We start from the raw sequence: 19,231 nt of genomic DNA, 5'->3' as shown, positions 1-19,231 counted from the left end.
GCTCAGTTGTCTGCGCTGGGATGTCGGCGCGCCTTTGTCGTCACGCGCTTTTGACCTGTCACCAAAGGACTGCATGTCACAGTTACTAGCCTAACAGACATGCCTTTTCATTTTTATACACGTGTAATGGGATTGGTGACGGGATAATCACGCACCAGACGCCAGCACGCTGACAATCCAGTGCAGACAATTCAGCGGAAGACAGAAGCGCGCAAGGGAAAAAATTTTTAAAGAGCTCCAACTGGGGGTTTTGGGTGGCAACTCTCCCCCACTTGATTGGTTAGTGTTCGCACTGCTGTTGCGGGGGGGGGGTGTGAAAATGGAACTTTTCCCAAAAAAAATCAGAAAAAGTTCCGTTTTCGCTATAATAGAGGTTTCAAACTCCCCGAACCCCCCTCCAACAACAGCGCAAACACTAACCAATAAAGTGGGGGGGTTGCCACCCCAAACCCCCCGTCGGAGCTCTTTAAAAATTACTTTTTCCCCCGCGCGCTTCTGTCTTGCGCCGAATTGTCGGCGCTGGATTATCAGCGCGCTGACGTCTTGTGCTCCACTGTCTATGAACCAAGAAATAGCTTTAATTGAGGTGGTTTTAAAATCATTACTCATAAGAACATAAGAATAGGCATAATGGGTCAGACCAACGGTCCATCTAGCCCAGTATCCTGCTTCCATAGTTGTCAATACAGTACCCAGCAGAAACCCAAACAGTAGCAACATTCCATGCTACCAATCCCAGGGCAAGTAATGGCTTCCCACATGTCTGTCTCAATAGCAATTACAAGTTGGGTCTGAGCACTTTACAAATTATTTTATAGAATATACAGTAAAATAGAGCTGTGATTTAGAGAGTGATGTCTCAATAGCAGACCATGGAGTTTTCCTCCTGAGACTTGTCCAAACCTTTTTAAAACCATCTAGATCAGTGGTCTCAAACTCAAACCCTTTGCAGGGCCACATTTTGGATTTGTAGGTACTTGGAGGGCCTCAGAAAAAATAGTTAATGTCTTGTTAAAGAAATGACAATTTTGCATGAGGTGAAACGCTTTATAGTTTATAAAGCTTTACTTTTGGGTAAGTCTTAGTAATAATATTGTCATTTATAGCTAAAGAGACATATGACCAAGAAACTTTTATTTTACTTTTGTGATTATGATAAACATACCGAGGGCCTCAAAATAGTACCTGGCGGGCCTCATGTGGGCCCCGGGCCGCGAGTTTGAGACCACTGATCTAGATTATACTCATTTACAAATATAAATAGAAAATTTAAATTGTAAATTGGCATTAAAATATTGGGGATTTTAGGAAAGGTATTACCTATATAGTATGAGGTACGTAATCAAAAAAAAAATACATCTAAAACCCCGCGTAAATCATCACTTGGACGATCAAAAAGACAGGTCATCCACGTACCAATAATTGAACAGGGTTTTAGATGTATCTAAAACCAGCTTAGGCCTTTTCACTGCCCCTGTGCGCCCAGAGCGAAAAGGGGCATTTTTGGAGGAGTGTGTAAGGTGGGAGGTGGGTGGGATGTGGGCCAACCTAGACTTAGTCATCCAGCAGCCATGATCGAAAAGTTTAACAGGTTGCCTGGACAGAACTTGTACATTTTTACTTAGACCAAGTCAAAACAGGTATAAGTACCAGATTGGGCCGCTGAGCTGATCATAGCTGCCGCAATCAGTTGAGCAGCCCAGGCAACCCATCCCCCCACAACGATTGCTACAAGAGAGATGCCCAATCTCTCCTGCCAACACTAGTCAGGAACCCCCCCCCTGAATGATTGCAGCAGGAGAGATGCTCAGTCCCTCCTACCCAGCACCCGCCGCACTCCCCGATAGTTCTTCAGCAGGAGAGATACCCAATCTCTCCTGCAGCAATAATTTTTTGGGGGGGGAGGTTGCGGTAGGTTCCAGTAAGAGAGATTGGGCATCTCTCCTGCTGCGATCAATGCGGGATGGGGGGAGGACGATTCCACAATTCTCTATCTGGCGCTGATGACAGACACTGGTTAGAGAATTACCGTATTTTCGCGGATATAACGCGCGCGTTATACGTGATTTTACGTACAGCGCATACCCCTCGCACGTTATATGCCTGAGCGCGGTATACAAAAGTTTTTAAACATAGTTCCCACCCCGCCCGATGCCCGATTCACCACCCCAGCAGGACCGCTCGCACCCCCACCCCGAACGACCGCTCGCACGCGCTCCCACCCGCACCCGCATCCACGATCGGAGCAAGAGGGAGCCCAAGCCCTCTTGCCCGGCCGACTCCCCGACGTCCGATACATCCCCCCCCCGGCAGGACCACTCGCACCCTCACCCCGAAGGACCGCCGACTCCCCAACAATATCGGGCCAGGAGGGAGCCCAAACCCTCCTGGCCACGGCGACCCCCTAACCCCACCCCGCACTACATTACGGGCAGGAGGGATCCCAGGCCCTCCTGCCCTCGACGCAAACCCCCTCCCCCCAACGACCGCCCCCCCCCAAGAACCTCCGCTCGTCCCCCAGCCGACCCGCGACCCCCCTGGCTGACCCCCACGACACCCCCACCCGCCTTCCCCGTACTTTGTGTAGTTGGGCCAGAAGGGAGCCCAAACCCTCCTGGCCACGGCGACCCCCTAACCCCACCCCGCACTACATTACGGGCAGGAGGGATCCCAGGCCCTCCTGCCCTCGACGCAAACCCCCCTCCCTCCAACGACCGCCCCCCCCAAGAACCTCCGACCGCCCCCCCAGCCGACCCGCGACCCCCCTGGCCGACCCCCACGACCCCCCCACCCCCCTTCCCCGTACCTTTGGAAGTTGGCCGGACAGACGGGAGCCAAACCCGCCTGTCCGGCAGGCAGCCAACGAAGGAATGAGGCCGGATTGGCCCATCCGTCCTAAAGCTCCGCCTACTGGTGGGGCCTAAGGCGCGTGGACCAATCAGAATAGGCCCTGGAGCCTTAGGTCCCACCTGGGGGCGCGGCCTGAGGCACATGGGCCAAACCCGACCATGTGTCTCAGGCCGCGCCCCCAGGTGGGACCTAAGGCTCCAGGGCCTATTCTGATTGGCCCACGCGCCTTAGGCCCCACCAGTAGGCGGAGCTTTAGGACGGATGGGCCAATCCGGCCTCATTCCTTCGTTGGCTGCCTGCCGGACAGGCGGGTTTGGCTCCCGTCTGTCCGGCCAACTTCCAAAGGTACGGGGAAGAGGGGTGGGGGGGTCGTGGGGGTCGGCCAGGGGGGTCGCGGGTCGGCTGGGGGGGGGGGGGGGTTGCGTCGAGGGCAGGAGGGCCTGGGGTCCCTCCTGCCCGTAATGTAGTGCGGGGTGGGGTTAGGGGGTCGCCGTGGCCAGGAGGATTTGGGCTCCCTCCTGGCCCAATATTGTCGGGGAGTCGGCGGTCCTTCGGGGTGGGGGTGCGAGTGGTCCTGCCGAGGGGGGAGAAGAATCGGACGTCGAGGGGGGGCATCAGGCTTTCAGGATGGGGACAGGACTTCAAGGGGGGACAGGCAGATCTTCAAGGGGGACAGGCAGACCTTCAAGGGGGACAGGACTTCAAGGGGGGACAGGCAGACCTTCAAGGGGGGACAGGCAGACCTTCAAGGGGGGACAGGACTTCAAGGGGGACAGGCACGGAGAGGCGGGGCAGTGCACCGAAAGTCAGGGCGGGTGAACGGTGAGTCGGGGCAACCAGAGGAGAGTCGGGGCAGTGCACCGAAAGTCAGGGTGAGTCGGGGCAACCAGATGAGAGTCGGGGAGGGCGAAAGGAGAGTCGGGGTGGCCAGAGGAGAGTCGGGGAGAGCGAAAGGAGAGTCGGGGTGGCCAGAGGAGAGTCGGGCAGCATGCGCGTTATATGCCTGAGCGCGGTATAGAAAAGTTTTTGTACATATCATCGTGATTTCTGCGCGCTATACCCCTGTGCGCGTTTTACAATGGTGCGCGTTATATCCGCGAAAATACGGTATTCTTTTTAGGCAAAGGACTGGTCCTTCCCATGCCTAAAAGGTCTTGTTTTGGGCATTTGGGACTTAGGAGATTTTTTTTTTTTTTTTGAGAATAGGGCTTAAAGGTAGACATAGTGGCGGTCTAGGTGATTAAATGCCTGAACATATAGGTAGGCCATTTTTGAAAAAAAACAACCCACATTTTGGACGTTTTTATCAAGAATGGACATTTCCCTGCTGCCTACTTTGGGTGCTTAAAGCCTTAGGCCAAAATGGGACTTAAACGGGTTATTTTTATTATGCCCCTCTACAGGTAGACTGTGCCATGCAAGTGTTTCAAGCTGGAGTGTCCTAGGTCTGGTTTGGGTAGTCCTTTGAAAGTACACATATGTTCTGTATTTTCGAAAGGCTAAATCTTTATATCAAGAATAATTTACTTGTAGGTGTTTATACCTGCTTTTAGTTATACAGAACAGTCAGCTAACTTCTAGTTTGGATTTGAAGGAGAACTTGAAAGGGTAGATAGTACTTGCGCTACCTGTTAGGTATTAAAAATCATGTTAAAATATCAAAAGTATGAGTGTGTGGCTCTTTAATTGGATCCCACAGATGTACATCTTTACAGATTCAACCACTGAGAGACGTGGAGGGGAATTTTTGATAAGACGTCTAAGTCTGAGTTTGGACATCTTGGGAAAGATTAACATCCACATATAATTCTGCTTTTTTCGCTTCTGTACACTATCTATGGAATTCTATGCCATTGGAATTAAGTAGTGAACTCTCATATATTAAATGTATAAGTCTGTTAAAAATTTATCTTTTTGGATTAGCATATCCATGATGGTTCTTTTTCTATTACAGGAGATTTACCTCCTTTTTTGCTAAGGTGTGCTAACCGATTAGCGCGCGCTAATTGAATTAAAACATGCTAAATGCTAACACGTCCATAGAGTAACATGCATGTGTTAGCATTTAGCATGCGATAAATCAATTATGCGCTAATCGATTAGTGCACCTTAGTAAAAGAGGGCCTTAGTATCATATTGGTGCGAACAATGAGGGAGAGATTTGCAATTGCTGCTTTTATAATTATATTTTAAGTTTTTATAATTCTATGTTTTTTATTTTAACTAGAATTTTACTTTGTAATTCTTTTTTTTATTTTAATATTCACTTTCCTATTGATGATGGAATTCTTTCCTTTTTGTTTTCTACTATGTAAACTGCTTTGGTGATTTATCGAACAGTGGTCTATACATACCAATACCAACCACAAAATGTCCAACCCGACAAGAACCCACGGGTTCAAAATCACACAAAAGACAGTGGGAACGGACAATGAACACTTCACAAAAAAAAAAAAAAATTATAAAAACTTGTTTATTCCAAACAAAAGGACCCGACACAGCACTGTGTTTCGGCGAGACAAAACGCCTGCATCAGGGGTCACTGTGGTGTTGTAAAACAGATGAACAAGTCCTTTGTTAACACAAGGTGAAAACAAATCACGCATAGAAAAGTCATACGCCCAGAAATCCAGTAGAGAAAATGTCCATTCTCAAAACAGCAAGACGTCTATCTTTTTTTCTTTTTGAAAATGGCCTATCTAGAGGTTTTGGTCCTTAGTATGTCTTTTTTTTTTTTTTTGTCATTCTCCAATATAAAGACGTTCACATGAAAAAACGCACAAAAGCCAGCTTTTCGGACATCCTAGCAGCCAACATTCTTAGCAAAGTAGCCACACAAACATCTGTGCAGAGCAGAGGGGCACTCTAGGTGGTACTGAGGTGAATGTCACCTTTAAAAGTCCCAGGTACACATGTCACTATAACCTCGAGCCCTCGAAAACCCACCTAAAACTTACTGTACCCACCTGCACACCACAACAATAGTCCTTATGCCTGCAGGTGTCATCTTAATGTAATCTTATTTAATAACCAAAGCGGCCTTTTATCAAGCCACATTAGGGGTTTTTATCGCTGGCTGCTGCGGTAAAAGCTCTGGCACTCATCCTATGAGCATTGGAGCTTTTAACACAGTGACCAGCGATGAAAATACCATAATGCAGCTGGATAAAAGGGGGCCTAAATTAAAAATAAAACAGTAAATCGAATTTTCAGATGGTTATTCCTCATCCCTCTAAGGCCCATGGGGTTTCTATACAGAACTCAGCTTTTCTTTTGATTTGGACCATTATCTATGGAACTAATGCCCCCTTAGCCTCAGCGGTGAGTCTAGTAGGTATAAATTCAAGGCTTGCCTTAAGGCTCATTTTTTTTTCTGTCCTATTGAACTTTGGAATTCCTTTCTTTTATTTTCTGGTAGTTATATTTTATTGTACACTGCTGTGATCCTTCTGGCAAAGTGGTATATCAAATTTTAATAAACTACACTAAACTGCAGTGCTGATTAACGCGTGGCATTTACAGCATGCTAACCGCAAAGTGCTTTCCATACCCACTCTGCATGCTTCCTATTTACAATAGCACTTAACATGCAGTTTATTGCATGATAACTGCAAACATACTGGAAAGCCTCGTAATGCATTAAGGGGTCTTTTTACTAAGGCACGCTAAACGCTAACACATCCATAAAATATAATGGATGCGTTAGCGTTTAGCACATGCTAATATTTAGCACCCTAATATTTAGCGCTAATACGGCTAGCGTACCTTAGTCAAAGGACCCCTAAGGGATTCTTTTACTGAGCTGCAGTAAGCGCCAATGTGTGCTTGATAGGTGACATCGACTCGTATTCGAGTCCTTGCAACTTGATGAACATCATCAAGTTTTCATAGCAGAATGCAGAAATTAGTTTGCCGGGCCTTTCTTCTGGGCAGTATAAATTCGATGTTGTCGCCGTTGTCACATCAAACGCGACCCTCCGCTTCCATCTGCTGCCGCCCAAATGGGTGGTACATCGTTAGTCTGACATCTTTGCTGAAACATGCTGGTAGTGACACTACCGACGGCAAAGCTTTCAGCTTCTGAGATGCGCACAAGCCCCCAGTGGCATAACAAGCTCTTCTTATATCTTGTGGTAAGCAAGTGTGTGCTTACCACAGGTTAAAATGACTTATCATGGGACATACTCAGGTGTCCTGCAATAAGTTTAGGATCTGTGCTCACAAACCATGTGCTAAAAAATAGTTTGTATTGCACAGTGGTATAAACTAATTTCTGAATTTGTGAATAAAAAAACCAAAAAATAGTCTTAGAGATATTTGGAGCATCGAGATTAAGCAGTATATTTCTGTATCTCGTTGGCCACGAATTTGGAATTGGAGGTTAAAATGTACGGTGTCAGCATCTATGAGACAAACATGGTTATTTTTATTGCATAGAATTTTTTGGACCCCAGTTCGGTTGCAAAAATTAGATAGTTCTAGATCAAATAGATGCTGGCAGTGTCATACTGACATAGGGACTTTAGATCATCTGTTATTTTTTTTGTCCGCTGATATTTGGGTTTTGGAAGTCAATTTGGGGACAAATAAATATAGTCTTAGATATTCCATTAACATATGAAACAATAATCTGTGGTACTATTTTACATGTTAAACCTCCCCTTGATAAATTTAAAAGCCGTCTTTTCTTGATTTTAACTGGAATTGCAGTTCAAATGATCACAACAAACTGGAAAAATCATGACAGGTTAAATTATACATTTTGGTGGACAAATGTATGTAATACATATAAATATGAGAGAATGAACGCAGAATGTTTAGGGTTTAGTGTTTTATTTAACAAAATATAGAGTCCATTGGCTTTATTTGCTGTTTCACATTAAAAGATAATATGTTCCCTTCTGAGTTTTTTCATTACACATCTGGGATGGGATGGGGGGGTAGGGTAGGGAAAGGTAATGAAAATATAGATATTAATTCTTCATATTAAAGATGTTTAATATTGTCAATATTAATAATTGATGGAAAGGGGTTGGGTATAGCTATGATTCTATAATATTATTGTTTGAGATAGTGTATTCTTTGTTATATTCAATCTAAATGTATTACACTATTGTAACTAAATAAAATAATAAAAATGTAAAAAAAAATAGTTTCTAATTTTTCTGGGTAGGGCACATCTAGGAGGTGGAAGTGCTAATCAATGCATCTACATTACTGTGCGCTGATTAGCACAGGATCAGTGTTTGAGCCCTTAGGCTCATATTTTTTAACTGGCGCCTTAAGTTAGACACTGGTAGATGCCCTACCAGTGCCTAGCTAAAGTGGCAAAACCGTTTAAAAATGATTTTAAAAGCATTTAAAAACAAAAATGTAGGCGCTTAGAGGTGCCAACAAAACCAGCACCTAGATCATGTGTACAGGGGCACCTTAGAATGCCTAAGATCAAAGTAGACGTGGCTAACGCCGAAAACAACCTTAGGTGTCCGTAGTCACCTCCGTAAACATGATTCGCATCAAACATAGGCACTGGCAATGCAGGGCTCAAAAACCCTGGCCTACATTTTCGGCACCTGTGTTTGAGGTAGCCACAGTTCTACACATGGTGCCGTTGTGTGATTGACACAAGATTGACGGCTGTTTTTTAGGCGGCCAACACTATCAGCACCATTTGTAGAATCTCCTTCTTACGTAGGGTTACCTGATTTTACAGGTGGAAAAAGAGGATGGATGACCCTGTCCTGTTCTGCCCCCCCCCTCCCACACACACAAAATGTCGGGTTTTGAAAAGCTGTCCCGACACCCAGACAGTTCTCTAAAAAGAAGACACGTCCGGGTAAAAAACCCTGCCTTTACTGCCTATAAAAGAGGTATTGGTAAGTGCTCACTCATTAATTTATTTAATGGTCACGCGCTGATAACAGGTACTTGTAGGCTATAAAATTGGAACGCTTGGCTTTGCATATCTTACTTGTGCTGTTTCTTCCTCCTACTGCTACTGACCTCCAACACCTCAATGGGTTAATGCGTCTCATTTCCCCCTTCCTCAGGTCTCAGAGTGGTCTATCTAAATTTACCCAACGGTTATCAGTGAAGGAGAAGCAAGAGAAGAAAAGCAAAGCTGAGAATGTATCCCCTGAGCAACCTGCGTTTCGACAGAGGTCTATGAGCATTGAATGGTAAGCACAGTAGAGTAGGATGCTACTAACAACCTCCTTAAGAGGGTCCCCTGTGCTTCTCAGTATTGAGGGGTAAACATTGGCTGCTGCATGCAGAATTAGCCCAAGATATTCAGTGTCGGACCATGTTCAGGTACCAGCACTGAAAATCGGGGGGCTAATTTTAGTGGGTCAGGCCGGACCTTATGTTTATATGATTCCTAGCTGAATATCAGCTGGGATCTGCATAACCTTTTTTTACTTTCCCCCCCTATCCAAACCAGCCTTCTCCCTTGAGGAATAAGCCCCTCCCCCAGCCTGCAACATTAACAATCCCCCTACCTCAGATCATCCACCCCATTCTAGGCTCGATAGGCTTCCCAAGGCCTACCTCCTATCCCTGAGCAATGGGGAGGCAATGGGGACCTGAGTGAAGCCCACTCACTCCAACCCCTTTTAGTGCCTTTCGCAGTACTTTTCAGCTGTTCTAATGGCCGGGTTAGCTATGCAGAGCCCGGCACTGAATATTGCCACACACTCGTAACTGCTGGCTCTTCCCTAATACCATCCCCCTGTCCTGTCCATATTTTACGTGGCTGTTCAGAGCTGATAGTCAGCGGCACTGCCTAATTAATCCCCTCCCCCTTTTAATGAAGCTGTACTATGCTTTTTGTATCGCCGGCTGTGGTGGTATTAGCTCTGAGGCTCATAGGAATTCTCTGAGCGTCAAAGCTTTTACCGCCGCAGCTGGCAATAAAAAAGCTTAACGCAGCTTCATAAAAGGGTGTGTGGGTGTGGGTGTGTGGGGGGGGGGCAGTTAAGTGCCATTGAATATGGGTGGTTAGGCAGTCCCAGGAAATTTATGTAGACCGGATCCTCTCCTGCTTGTTTAAATTGCTTTGAAAACTGACCCAAATTTTTATTATTCCACTAGTGTATGTATCCCTCCAAAAGTCCTAGCTGCTTATATTTTTCAAAAGATAAAGCCAGGAAAATGCCACATAAATTAAGGTCACTTGTTTGCTTTCTTTCTGTATTTCAAAAATGCAAAACTTTCAGGATTCCAGATAACTAGATTAGTTGCTATTTTGTGAAATGCCCTTGTCATGGGAATTGATTATGAAATAACTTTTGACCCAAATTGGAGAAAACGTTTCTTATATCTACATGAACTTTATAAACAAATATGTAAAGTTTTCTGAAATTTGATGATTTTATTTCATGTAAAGGGGATCGTAGTATATGCTTGGAGACCATATGATGGCACCACACACATAGAGAAATTAGTTGTTTGGGAATCAGGGCTGGAAACGACAAATGCTGATAGGCCGTAGCCCATTTATCTGGACTCTTTACTCAGTCAATAAGTCAGGCCACTTCAGTATGTTTGTTCTTAACCAACAAATTCTCTTTGACAAATTCTCTTTATATTACACTATAAATTCTTATATTCCATAGAAACTTACACAAGGATAACAATAAGAAAAACTGGAATAATCCAGGTGTTAATATAATAACGATCAAACAGAAGTAAATGGAAAGTTATTTTTTCTTCTATCTTTAAGCACAAATAGCACAAACAGCACCGTATAAGGCTTTTATCTGTCTGCAATGAAATAGAGGTTTTTTGCCAATGAGGTTAACGCCTAACCATCTTTGACCACCTTTTGTGGCGGTGGAAGGGCCTCAGTCTGAGGCTTTTTCCTCTGTTTTTTTCAAATTGTATATTGTGATTAAGCCTGAACTGTGCTGTTGATATCCATCAGACATTATACATCTTTTTTGTGAAAGTGTTTTTTAAAAAAATTTATTGGGTTTTCACAATATCCGAGTTTTTTTGGCTTGAATATAATAATGAAAAACACATTCACTTAAAACAATTAAAAAATATGTCTAAAAAATTTGTTATCATCAGTTGTTTGATAATAAATATTTGGGGAACAAAAAAGCCTTCACAGCTCTTCTAAATAATATATTTCTTCTGTCGTCTGATTGAAGATGGACGTGAATTCCATGTCATAACCACATGATATGGAAAGTCTTTGGGCTTCTTTTACTAAGGTGCATTAGGGCCTTGATGCGCGGAATAGCGTGCACTAAATTGCCGTGCCCACTAGACCTTAACGCCAGCATTGAGCTGGCGTTATTCTAGAAGCGTACCGTGCGGTATAGCGCGCGGTAATTTCGTGTGTGCGCTAAAAACGCTAGGAGCCCTTTGTTTTGTTATTTTATTCACTTGATTTTCCATCAGCAATTGGCTATTTGCACCCCTAGAATCCTAGAGGAAGGTTCAAACTGTTAAGATTCATGATCTATCTTGAATGGTTGATTACTCCGGTTGGGTTCAAAAGTACCTACCATCAGAAGCTTTGCTTTCTCCTTGTTTAGCTTCAGTTTATACCTAACTAACCAACAATCTATCACATCAACACATTTGCTTTATTTTTATCAGAGTATCATTTTTATCTGGGTCTATTGGCAATAGAATAGTAATATCATCCATAGAAATAAAAGTAAAAACATTTACGTGAATGGATTAATTATTTTCCCAAATAGCACAATAATAGCAGAAGCAGTTGCTTTGGGGGCATTTCCGTAAATTGGCACCTCCTTTTTTGTGCCTTGATGCAGCATGAGGAGTGTCAATTCCATAACAGCATCAGGGTGCCCAGTAGTTAAAAAAATCTCTTTACCGTTCTTATTTCTTTTCCTTCTTCTGATGAGAATATGCAATTTTCCTCTCCTTAACTCTTCTCTCCTATTAGCTTATTAGTCTTACTTATTAGAGATGCTGAGAGACTCAGAGGTGCTGGGGCTCCAAAGTGATGCTGTAGGTAACTTAAGGGTCATTTTACTAAGGCGTGCTAGCCGATTTAGCGCGTGCCAAATGCTAACGTGTCCACTATATTCTGTGGACGCGTTAGCATTTAGCGCGCTCTAAATCGGGTAGCGCGCCTTAGTAAAAGAGGGGGTTAGTCCTGGTTGGATGGTGATGGTTCCAAGGAGAATTAGTACAGTATGCAGTTTGTAGTTTCTTCTTCGGCCTCTAAGGCTGTTTTGGGAGCCTGTATGGATGATAGGGGGGCCTAGTTGCCCTGGTTGCTTCTCCTTTACTCCTAAATGTAGTTGCCAACTTCCCTGCTCCCAGTGTCCTTGTGTAGTTTTATTTTATTATTTTTTTTGACTAAGCTAGTCTGAGATTTGATGAGCTTTAGCATAGTTACATGTTTCATTTGCCTTCCTACCTCACCTTGCAATACAGAGTTGACAAATATCGTCCCACACGGGGCTATGACACTGACCAATATGAGCTAATGGCATCCATCCCCTTTTGTGTCTCTGTTGAATGCCCCCATCACTTAATTCAGGTCTTAGTTTGTCAGAGCCAGGTCAGGTTTTCGGGATATCCACAATGAATATGTATGAGATGGATTTGCATGCACTGCCTCCTTGAAATGCAAATCTATCTCATGCATATTTATTGTGGATATCCTGAAAACCTGACCTGGCTCCAGCTCTCGAGGACTGGAATTGCCTACCCCTGACTTAGGCTTATGCCACCAGTTGCTCTCTCCTTCCCCCCACCCTATCAGTTTCCAGCTTTTCTCCTCCCTCCCTTCCCCCCATCCATCTGGTCCTACAACTGTCCTTCTTTTCCTTTTTCCCCCACCATTTCACAATGTCCAGCATTTCTTTGTCTTCCCCCGCTTCAGGTCCAGCTTCTCTTCTTCTTCCTTCCAAGCTCCCTCACTGGATACCTCCTTCACCCAAAACCCAACCCTTTCTCAAATCCAGACCCATCTCTAAAGGCAAGAGCAATGTCCATTCACTGTTGCCTTTGGCAGAGTGACTTATTTGGCAGAGTGATCCCTAGCAGAGCATTGCAATGTATTCCTAGAGTCAAGGAGCAACATTTTGAAAGGTGGCAGGGTCGGAGGCAGAAGTGATTAGGCATTGCTCTTGCCTACAGAAGTAGGTAGGAGGCAGGAAGATGTTTGGGGTGGATCTGGGGGTAATGTCTAAAGGGATATCCAGGAAAGCTGGAGGAGAGTTCATGGAAGAACAAGGGATTGTCCAGAGTAGCTGGGGGAGGGGGGAGGGATTGATGGGGGCTGCTCTAAAGGTCTGCTGGTAACACCATTGGTTCATGGGCCTTCCATTAAAAATTACTGGTCTAGATGGTACCTGAGTCAATGGAGAGTGACTTGATTTTTCAAAGGTCACAAGGAGAGTCAGTGGGAGTGGGGCAAGATTAATTATTTACAGTAGTTAATCCTAGGCAAACTTCCACAGATGGGTTCCCCCATAATTTAGACTTCAGATGAAAACTGACAGAGGAGAAAGCAGCAGGTAGCAAGCCCTGCTCACAATCTTTTCATTTGGAATGGAAGGGCAATGCATAAGGGCTTGAGAGAGTAGACATGGTAATGGTGGTTTTAATTTCTTTCGCTTTCCCTCCTTCCAAAAACAAACCCTCCAATATTCAGCTTGCAGCGGTCAGCATTTAAAAAAAATGCTTACTGTCACCAGCTAAATTAGCCCCTAATATTCAGTGCCAGGCCTGGAACTTAATATTAAGAGGGCTAAATGTGGACAGGATGGGCACCGGCGCATATGTGGGCCCAGCCGATATTCAGCCGAGGCTGCATAAGAGTTAGGTGGGTGCCGGCTGGATATTGGTCCACCTGCATAACTATTTTACCATTAAAAAACCCTCCCAATCCCCCCTCCCAACCCCTCTAAAATCATCTCCCCTCACCCCCAGGCTGCGATGCTTCTGAACCCACTGAACTAACATAAATGAGAGGAAATTAGGGTCCTAGGCATATGGCTAGTTTGTATATGCCTCAGTCCTGTACTGAATGGCAGAAGCAGAATTTGAACCATTTCCATCTACTTGCTCTTCCTGCTGCATTATCCTTTAGAGATTACTCAGCCATGACATCTGGGACACTGTGTATGCCAGGGATTTTAAACTCCAGTTCAGGAGATCCCTAAAATGATATGCAAGAGAGGGATTTGCTACATGGAGGCCATGAGCATGCAACCCTATATCTCATATATATTATTTATGAATATCCTGAAAACCAATTTAGTTTGCAATCTCTGGTGTAAACAGTGAAGCGCAACTGAATTAGTTGGTTATGACAAGATTGGAGGCCGTTTCAGTGCCTGACTCAGCTTAGGTGGGGCTCTTTCAGTGTTAGTATTCTTATGTCCTGTTCTGTTCCAGAATCAATAGAAAAACTGGGCATCACCAGTTTTTCCACAATCATAACAGTAATGGTTTGTTGCTTACAATGGTAGTGAAATTAAAGCATCTCAGCTAATCATTGCATGAAATATGCCTTACAGTTAACCTCGACATTTCAGTATAGTTGTAACAATTTAAGATGGTTTGTGGTTAACTTTATAATAGCTGTATAAAAGCATAATAAAGAGCTTGTTCTTTGACTTCAGTGTTTATTTAAGCTATAATGTAACTTTGGCTTTCTAATACAGCACGGAGTTTACAGAATGGCAAGAGCCCTCTCTTAGCATGAAATAGAGGTGACTTGGCCTCAAGGTAAAAGCTGCTTCCTCATCATGTGGGACAAAAGAAGGTCTTAGAACAAGAAAAAAAAAACCCAACTTATTCTTAGTGTAAGACACGAGGAAGTCTGGGGTTTTGGAAATAGAAACACCTTCTTTGCAATCTAAGGGGAATGTGTGGTGCAGTGGTTAGAGCTACAGCCGCAGCACCTTGCAGTTGTGGATTCAAATCTCACACTGTTCCCTGTGACCCTGGGCAAGTCACTTAATCTCCCACTGCCCAGGTACTTTAGATAGAGTGTGAGCCCACCAGGACAGATATGGAAGAATGCTTGAGTACTTACCTGCATGTAAACCACATAGAGAGGCATAATCAAAAGAAACATCTAAGTCCCTTTTTGGCTTAAGTCCCTAGGCGCAGAAAGTAGGCAGCAGGGAAATGTCCATTCTCAAAAAAAAAACGTCCAAAATTAGGTATTTTTTAGATTGGCCTACCTCTACGTTCAGCAGTTTAATCGCCCAGACTACCACTATGTGTATCCTTATTATACATTCCCGACCAAAAAAATCACCTAAGTCCCAAACACCCAAAACAAGACCTTTTAGGCGAAGGAGGGGCCAGTCCTTCGCCTAAAAGCAGGATTCTCCCAAGCCCCCCAACCCCCCATGCGATTTCCGATTACCAGCAGGAGAATACCCAATCCCTTTTGACGGACAACCTCCCAACCCCCTTTCCCCCTGACCGCGCACCCCCGGACGCCCCCACTACAACCCCCGGACCCCCCAGACCCTCTATAACCTTAATAGATGGCCAGATGAACGGGTCATTCCTCCGGCCGGCAGGCCCGCCTTCCTCTAAGAGTTGATCTTTATTTACTGCACTGACATACTCTTTCCTTTCTGTAAAAGTGCCAATAGTTGGTTAAATAAATAAATAAAAGAGCAGTGGACTTTTTATTCAGTCAATCAATCTGAATGGTTGAATGCTTGTACTTACCTTATTTTGTAATGTAACAAACACAAGCCTCAAATTATTATACACCCAATGAGACGGTAATTGAATCCCAGGGATTCTGGGGTGACATTGATAAAACCATGTTTGTGTCACAGTTGTGTTATGTATACCACCAAAATCTTTCCATGGAATTCCCAACCTTTGGTTTTGTTAATCTGCACGTGTGGAGCGGCATTTTAGCAAGGATGTCCAACTCACATTATAGATGCCCAAGTCAAAATATCACAAATCCATCTCACATTTATATAAGGACAGGATATAGCCGGTTCTAATATACACATGAGATGGATGTCTGTATACTGGAAACATTCAGCATGAACATCTATTTTACAAATTAAAATGTACAAATTATGAACAGGGAAAACAGGGGACATGGACACAGGGGCATAGTGAGGGTAAGAGGTACCGGGGTGGTGGCCTCCCTCCCCTGCCCTCTTCTCTGCTTCCCCCCCCACCCACCCCCTACCTCCACATGCTCCTTACCTTTCCCCATACCTCTGTAACATTCCTGGCACAAGCAGTAACCTCCAAGCTGCTGTCATGCCAGCATTGGCTCTTCCTCTTACATCAGTTCCTAGGTACGGGTCCAGGAAGTGACGGCAGGGGAAGAGCCAACGCTGGCGAGACAGCAGCTTGGGGGTTACTGCTTGTGCCAGGAACGTTACAGAGGTTCAGAGGAAGGGAAGCAGTGCGCGCATGTGGCAGTGGGGGAAGCAGGGAAGGAACGGGGGAAGGGGGGAGGAGAGGAGGACGGGTGCATGCGTCCTCACCAAGACGGTGCCCGGGGCAGACTTCCCCTTCCCCTTACTATGCCACTGCATGGATATCTGTGTGACAGCACAGGAACATCCATCTTTCTATGTTGCCACCCAGATGTCTATGTCCCTTGTTCATATGTGGGGGTGCTGAAATTTCTCAGCCCAAGCAAGAAGAGAATGACAGTTTAGGGGGTGAAGAATTTATGTGCACAATGGAAGAGCGGGGCTTGGGTGTGATTGTATGTGATGATCTTAAGGTGGCCAAACAGGTTGTAAAGGTGACAGCGAAAGCTAGAAGGATGCTAGGTTGCTTAGGGAGAGTTATGGCCAGTTGGAAAAGGGAGGTATTGATGCCTCTGTATAAGACTCTGGTGAGACCTCATTTAGAATATTGTGTACAATTCTGAAAAGGATGGAGTCGATCCAGAGGAAGGCTACTAAAATGGTGTGTGGTCTTCGTGATAAGGCGTATGGGAACAGACTTAAAGATCTCAATCTGTATACTTTGGAGGAAAAGCGGGAGAGGGGAGATATGATAGAGACGGTTAAATACCTACGTAATATAAAGGTGAATAACTCGAGTCTCTTTCATTTGAAAGGAAATTCTGCAATGAGAGGACATTAAATGAAATTAAGAGGTGATAGGCTCCGGAGTAATTTGAGGAAATACTTTTTTACACAAAGGGTGGTAGATGCGTGGAACAGTCTCCTGGAAGAGGTGGTGGAAACAGAGACTGTTTCAAGAGGGCCTGGGATAGGCAGGCACGTGGAATCTCTCAGAGAGAGAAAGAGATAATGGTTACTGCAGATGGGCAGACTAGATGGGTCATTTGGCCTTTATCTGCCGTCATGTTTCTATGTTTCTAATCAGTGATCTAACAAAAAAGGAAGACAAGGTTCAGCTCAGCATGGCTTTCAGCTCTACTTTAATGGTATACAGTGGTGCCTCGCATAACGAACGCCTCGCACAGCGAATGCTGCGCACAACGAACTTCTTGTCTTGATTCGTACAACGGACTTCGTTTCACACAACGAAGTCGCCCGAGCTGCATCCTTCCGCGCAGTGTGCGTGACGCTACCGGCTACCCTCCTCCTCCTCCTCCATCAACCAAATGGGAAGTTACATCATGAGGGGAGAGGAAGGAGGAAGGAAGCAGTTGGCAGCATACGCACTGTTAGAGCCCCGTGGCTTGTGTTAAAGTTGTTTACAGACTTCAACAGCAGCGGGAGAAAGCAGTCGCCGGCCCTGTTTCGCCGATCGAGGGGGGGCCCTGTTTCGCCGATCGAGGGGGGGCCCTGTTTCACCGATTGAGGGGGGGTGCCTGGTGTTGCCGATCACTGCGGGGGGAGGGGGGGGCGGGCTTTGGCAGAGGTGGGAGAAAGCAGTAAATGAGTGGAAGTTGGCAGGCCTGGGGATGGAAGGGCAGTCGAAATACGGTATGTTGGAGCAGGGGATGAGAGGGAGGGAGAGAAGGGGAAATATTGGACAAGGGCAGAAGGGATGCTAAATCATAGGGTGACAGGCAGAGAGAACAACAGGAAAAAGAGTGGAAGCAATCTTGAACCCTGAGGGTGAGGGAAGAGAGAGGTGGTGAGATGATTGATCATGGGGAGAGGGACAAAAGGGAATAGAGATGGGATAGGAAGATAGTGGAAGTAAAAGGACAGGGAGATGTCAGGAGAGGAGATTATGGGCTACAAGAATGGAGGGAGGAGATATGCAGGAAATTGTGAAATTGTGGGACCGACCAAGGGACGGGGGTGGCAAGGACATGAATGAAAGGAAGATAACTTCTAGCCCCTCACCGCTGCTGCTTTCCCGCTTGTGCCTGATGCTGACGGCACAAGTTCTTCCCACTTCCATCATCTGCCTTCTTCTCTCCCTCCCTCCATCCCAGGCAATTCACTGAGAGGGGCAGGATAACTGATGGCACTGCGCTTAACTGCCCTCTCTGTCTTTAAATTTAAAAAATGTGTGTTGTTTTAAAAAACAATTATGTTTTTAGATGTATCTAAATAAAAATAATAACAAAAAATTTATCTTTTTTTATGTCATCTTAGCATATTTTATGCTACAGAACGAATTATTTTTTTTAACATGTATTGTTATGGGAAAACGCATTTCACATAACGAACTTTTCGCATAACAAACTTGCTCCTGGAACCAATTAAGTTCGTTGTGTGAGGCACCACTGTACTTGTATAAACAATGTTTTTCAACTAAGTGTCCCCTGAAGAAGGAATTGTTTTGAATTCCGAAACAGGGATCCTTGTTGGGACTTCATAAACATTTGTTCATTTTAATAAAGACTTATTTTGGTTGATTTAGACATCCACTTTTTCTTCATTTTTTGTTGCATCTTTATCCTAAGACAAGGGGTTCTACTTTTTGCCTGCTCAATCAGTGATCTGAAATAATGTCAAAAACATAGAATTTGTTTCTGCAAATTTGCACTTAAAATAAGATAACATTTTTTTTCAGCTACAGCAGCAAAAAGCACTCAGAATTTAGAAAGCTGGATGGTTGGGCTGAGAACTTTTCAGCACTCCTTCATAATTTGGACCAGGTCTAAATTACAATAGTGTTCCCCTGCAAATTCGTGGTTCGCAGTCCCGGTCATTCGCAGTATTCTCCGATCACCTCTTCCTGTACTAAAGTTGGGCTTCACCAATCAGGAGCTGCATGTCAAAGCAGCTCCTAATTGGTGAAGCCCGTCTTTAGCACAGGAAGAGGCGGTCATAGCATACCGCAAGTGATTTCCTTTACTCGCCGGCACACCAGCTGCCCTCTTCTATTTATGCATCATCTGATCTAACACAATTGGAAGGATGATGCTATATGTTTGAATGCAGAGTCAATTGGCAGGTTTAGTATCCTTTATAATGAAGAAACTCTGTGTTTTTCTGTTAGACAGGAA

At 44.8% G+C, this 19,231-nt stretch overlaps 1 protein-coding gene across 11 annotated transcripts in view; it reads left to right on the top strand.

Annotated features, from left to right (window-relative positions):
- LOC117369236 (ankyrin repeat and fibronectin type-III domain-containing protein 1-like) overlaps nt 1–19,231 on the top strand; it is a 1,092,487-nt gene that overhangs the window by 832,039 nt on the left and 241,217 nt on the right. For all 11 annotated transcript variants that reach the window (XR_004541103.1, XM_033963493.1, XM_033963485.1 and 8 more), the window contains one exon: nt 8,901–9,029. Coding sequence is in view for 10 of the 11 variants with exons in the window: in XM_033963493.1 (XP_033819384.1) it covers nt 8,901–9,029 (129 nt within the window). In the remaining variant the exon portion in view is untranslated. The remainder of the gene's footprint in view (nt 1–8,900; nt 9,030–19,231) is intronic.

This window comes from Geotrypetes seraphini, chromosome 11 (genome assembly GCF_902459505.1).
Source record: "Geotrypetes seraphini chromosome 11, aGeoSer1.1, whole genome shotgun sequence".
NCBI classification, from domain to species: domain Eukaryota; kingdom Metazoa; phylum Chordata; class Amphibia; order Gymnophiona; family Dermophiidae; genus Geotrypetes; species Geotrypetes seraphini.
Note: the sequence above shows the minus strand (reverse complement) of the source record. Positions and strands in the feature narration are given on the sequence as shown.